A 5,000-nucleotide genomic window follows, 5' to 3' on the forward strand; every position below is an offset into this window, starting at 1 on the left:
ACGAAAGAAGGAGAAAGAGAAAGAAAACGAAAGAAGGAGAAATAGAAAGAAAACGAAAGAAGGAGAAAGAGAGAAAGAACGAAAGAAGGAGAAATAGAGAAAGAGAACGAAAGAAGGAGAAAGAGAGAAAGAACGAAAGAAGGAGAAAGAGAGAAAGAACGAAAGAAAGAGAAAGATAGAGAGAGAACGGAAGAAGGAGAAAGAGAACGAAAGGAGAAAGAGAGAAAGAGAACGAAAGAAGGAGAAAGAGAGAAAAAGAACGAAAGAAGGAGAAAGAGAGAAAAAGAAAGAACGAAAGAAGGAGAAAAAGAACGAAAGAAAACGAAAGAAGGAGAAAGAGAACGAAAGAAAGAGAGAAAGAACGAAAGAAGGAGAAATAGAACGAAAGAGAGAGAAAGAGAACGAAAGAAGGAGAAAGAGAGAAAGAGAACGAAAGAAGGAGAAAGAGAGAAAGAGAACGAAAGAAGGAGAAAGAGAGAAAGAGAACGAAAGAAGGAGAAAGAGAAAAAGAAAACGAAAGAAGGAGAAAGAGAACGAAAGAGAGAAAGAGAACGAAAGAAGGGGAAATAGAACGAAAGAGAGAAATAAAACGAAAGAAGGAGAAAGAGAGAAAGAGAACGAAAGCGAGAAAGACCAGACCTGCTCCCAGCCAGTGCCAGCTCGGGCACTCCGGCGGCGCGAGGGCCAATCAGCGACCGAGCACAGCCACGCACGCACCGAGGGCCGCTCCAGGGCCACTCCAGGGCACAAATGACCCTGGACAGCGGGGCCAAATAGCGCACAGTTGACAGCACGAGTCACGGCCGGAGTTCAGAGGCATAACTGCAGATTGGGCTGATTCTTGGCGACGGACGGGCGCCCCTTTCTCTCTCTCTCTCTCTCCTTCCGTCCTTCCTTCCTTCCTTCCTTCCTTCCTTCCTTCCTTCCTTCCTTTTCCCTCTCCTTCTTCTAGGTTCCCTTTTCCTTTCCTTCTCCCATTCTTTACCTTTTTCCTCTTCTCCCTTCCTTCTCCCTCTTTCCTCTTCCATCCCTCTCTCTTCTCCCTCTCCTCTTCCCTCTTTCTTCTCCTTCTCCCTCTTTCCTCTTCCATCCCTCTCTTCCTTCCCTTTTCCTCTTCCTTCTCCTCCTCCTCTTCCTTTCTTTCCTCTTCCTTCTCCCTCCTCCTTTCCTTCTCCCCACCTTCTCTCCCTCCTCCCTCTACTTCCTCTCCTCCTCCTCCCTCCTCCTTCTTCCTTCCTCCTTCTCCTCCTCCCTTCCTTCTCCTCTCCTCCCTCCTTCTCCTTTCCTCCTTCCTTCTCCTTTGCTCTTCCTTCTCCCTCCTCCTCTTCCTTCTCCCCCTCCTCCCTCTAACTTCTCTCCTCCTCCTCTCCCTCCTTCCACTTCCCTTCTTCCTTCCTCCCTCCTTTCTCCCTTCCTCCCTTCCTTCTCCCTTCCTCCCTTTCTTCCTTCTCCCCCTCTCCTTCCTCCCCTCCTCTTCCTTCTCCCCTCCTCCCTCTTCCTTCTCCCTTCCTCCCTCTTCCTTCTCCCTCTTCTATTCCCCATTCTTCCCTTTTGGTCAGTTTGCCTTTTTTCCCCCATTTTCCCCTCATGGCGTTGTGAGGGAGGGAAAGGTCGTGGGGGTAAGTCCTCTTCTGAGCCCTGTAATTGCCTTGTTTATTTGTTTTGTTTTTTGTTTTTTTGTTGTTATTTTGATTTCGATTTTGTGCTGATTATTATTTTAGAAAGATGTATTTAGTAATATTTTATTCCTTGACCGAGGAACACCTTCATAAACACCTGTCATAGTCCCTCCCGTGATATCCCCTCCTTACCCACCTCCCCCACCCCCTTGACCCCCACCCTACCCACCTCTCATCGCCTCCCCCCCTTCCCCTGATCCCCCACCCTACCCACCTCTCATCGCCTCCCCTCACCCCCTTGACCACCACCTACCCACCTTCATCCCTGCCCGCCTCTCCTTGAAACCACCACCCACCCGTCTACCCACCCGGCCATCCGCTCATCTCTCAACCTGACCACCAACCCACCCACCCCGTTCACTTACTTAACCTGATCACCCGCCCAACTCTCAACCTGACCACCACCCACTCTCCCTGCCCACCTCTCAACCTAACCACCACCCACTCTCCTTGCCCACCTCTCAACCTGACCACCGCCCACCACTCACCCTGCCCACCGCCCACCACTCACCCTGCCCACCACTCGCCCGTCTACCTGTCAACCTGACCATCACCCACCCACTCTCCCTGCCCGCCAGCCACCCGTCTACCTACCCACCCACCTGCCCACCCACCTGCCCACCACCCCTTGAAACATCCGTAGAGTTGGAGTGCATGTTAGTCACGTAAAAGCAGAGTTCGTAGATGTTTTGTTATTATTTGGTAATTTGTTATGATGAGGTGTTGTTGTTCGTGTTGTTTATTGTGACCGAAACCTGTTTTGATTGGGCGGCGCCAAGTGCCCAGTGTTGATTAGAAATGAAGCAGTTTTTTTCCCTTTAATTTCTTGTTTTTTTAATTTCTTTTTTATGAATTAATGTGTCTGTTTTGGTGTGAGTGTTGGTCTTGTTCATTTCTAGAATTCTTTCTTGTTCTCTCTCTCTCTCTCTCTCTCCCCTCTTTCTTTCTTTCTTTCTTTCTTTCTTTCTTTCTTTCTCTCTCTCTCTCTCTCTCTCTCTCTCTCTCTCTCTCTCTCTCTCTCTCTCTCTCTCTCTCTCTCTCTCTCTCTCTCTCTCTGTCTCTCTGTCTGTCTGTCTCTCTCTCTCTCTCTCTCTGTCCTTCCTCTCCTTCTCTCTCTCTCTCTCTCTCTCTCTCTCTCTTTCCTTTTCTCTCTCTTCCTCTCCCTCTCTCTCTCTCCTCACTTCATCTCTTTTCTCTCTCTCTTCTGCCTGTTCTCCGCCCCTTCCCTACCTCTCTCTCTCTCTCTTCCTGCCTCTCCTCTCTCTCCCTCCTTCCTTATCCCTCTCTCTTCCTGCCTCTCTCTCTCTCTCCCTCCTTTCTTTCTCCCCTCTCTCTCTCTCCCTCCCTTCTTATCCCCCTTCTCCCTTCCCCTCTCCTCTTTCTCTCCCTCCCTTCTTATCCCCTTCCTCCTTCTCTTCCTGCCTCTCTTTCTCCCTTTCTTATCCCCTTTCCCCCGTCTCTTTCTGCCCTCTCATTCTCATTCTTATTCTCTTTCTCTCTCATGCTCCACCGACCCTCACTGCTTTCGCGCTCGAGGCCCTGTCCCCGTCCCCCTGCCCCTTTCCCTACCTTCCCCTTCTCTTCCTGCCTCTCTTTCTCTTTCTCTCTCCTTCTCCCTTCCCTTCTCTTCCAGCCTCTCTCTCTCTTTCTCATTCTCATTCTTATTCTCTTTCTCTCTCATGCTCCACCGACCCTCACTGCTTTCGCGCTCGAGGCCCTGTCCCCCCCCCCGCCCCGACCAGCGCCCGACCAACGCCCGACCAACGCCCTCTTTCCCTTGCAGACGGCGAGAGCAGAAGTTCGGACAACCGCGCCAGCAGCCGGGCGTCGGACCGCGAGAGCCGGACGTCGGACCGCGAGAGCAGGACGTCGGACCGGGAGAGCAGGACGTCGGACCGGGAGAGTCGGACGTCGGACCGGGAGAGCCGCATCTCGGATCGGGACGGGAGGACGTCGGTGGCCAGTCGGGTGTCGGAGGCCGCGTCGGACCGCTCCATCTACGACGTGCCGCCCCCGCCCAAGACCGTGGGCGGGGGCGGCGGGAGTGGAGGAGGAGGGGAGCGGGCCTCCTTCTCGTACCGCAGCCAGACGTCAGAGTGAGTAGAGCGGGGAGGGAAGGGGGAAGGTCGGGGGAAAGGGAGGGGAGGGCGTCGGGAGGGAAGGGAGGAGGCGTCGGAAGGGTGGGGGAAGGGGAGAGGTAGGGCAGGAGTAAAGGATTACAGAGTGTGAATTGTGTGTGTGTGTGTGTGAGTGTGTGTGTGTGAGAGAGGAGAGAGAGAGAGAAGAGAGAGAGAAGAAAAGAGAAGAAGAGAACGGAGAAAGAAAAGAAGAAGGAAAAGAGAAGAAAAGAAGAGAGAGAGTGAGAAAGAGAAAGAGAAAGAGAAAGAAAGAGGAAAGAGAGAAAGAAAAGAAGAGAAAGAGAGAAGAGAAAAAGAGAGAGAGAGTGGGGAGAAGAATGAAAATGAGAGTTGAATTTGCCGGATAAGTAAACATGCAATTAGGAAAGGCAACCAGTATATAGATGCAAATACAGCTAAAAAAAAAAAAAAAAAAAAAAAAAAAAAGAGAGAAAAAAAAGATTGACTATTGCGTATAAATCAATCGAATTTCGAAAAGCAAACATCTGTATAATCAAATAAAGAGATTAGGTCTGGAGGAAGAAAACAATTAGGTAAGCATGAGGAGTCCAGTTAACACATAAATAGATAAAATAGACAGAGCCGTTGGTCAGGGAAATGGTTATATATCGACAGGGACGGAGGTAGAGACAGAGGCAGAGAATGAGAGAACGAAGGATAGAGACAGAGACAGAGATGGAGAATGAGAGAAGGCGAAAATGAAGAACGAAGGATAGAGGTAGAGACAGAGGCAGAGAATGAGAATGAGAGAACGAAGGATAGAGGTAGAGACAGAGATAGAGAATGAGAGAAGGCGAAAATGAAGAACGAAGGATAGAGGTAGAGACAGAGACAGAGAATGAGAGAACGAAGGATAGAGGTAGAGACAGAGATAGAGAATGAGAGAAGGCGAAAATAAAGAACGAAGGATAGAGGTAGAGACAGAGAATGAGAATGAGAGAACGAAGGATAGAGGTAGAGACAGAGATAGAGAATGAGAGAAGGCGAAAATAAAGAACGAAGGATAGAGGTAGAGACAGAGGCAGAGAATGAGAATGAGAGAACGAAGGATAGAGGTAGAGACAGAGAATGAGAACGAAGGAGAAGGCGAAAATGACAGATAGACGAAGGAGAGGTAGAGACAGAGGCGAAATAGGGAATGAGAGAACGAAGGATAGAGGTAGAGACAGAGACAGAGAATGAG

General features: G+C 49.9%; 1 protein-coding gene across 1 annotated transcript in view; it reads left to right on the forward strand.

Annotated features, from left to right (window-relative positions):
* Nucleotides 1-5,000, forward strand: part of LOC113809811 (ankyrin repeat and SAM domain-containing protein 1A) — a 64,657-nt gene that overhangs the window by 18,740 nt on the left and 40,917 nt on the right. The window contains exon 5 of the mRNA XM_070119453.1: nt 3,463-3,775. Coding sequence (XP_069975554.1) covers nt 3,463-3,775 — 313 coding nt within the window. The remainder of the gene's footprint in view (nt 1-3,462; nt 3,776-5,000) is intronic.

Source organism: Penaeus vannamei, unplaced genomic scaffold (assembly GCF_042767895.1).
Source record: "Penaeus vannamei isolate JL-2024 unplaced genomic scaffold, ASM4276789v1 unanchor244, whole genome shotgun sequence".
In the NCBI taxonomy this organism is placed as follows: Eukaryota; Metazoa; Arthropoda; class Malacostraca; order Decapoda; family Penaeidae; genus Penaeus; species Penaeus vannamei.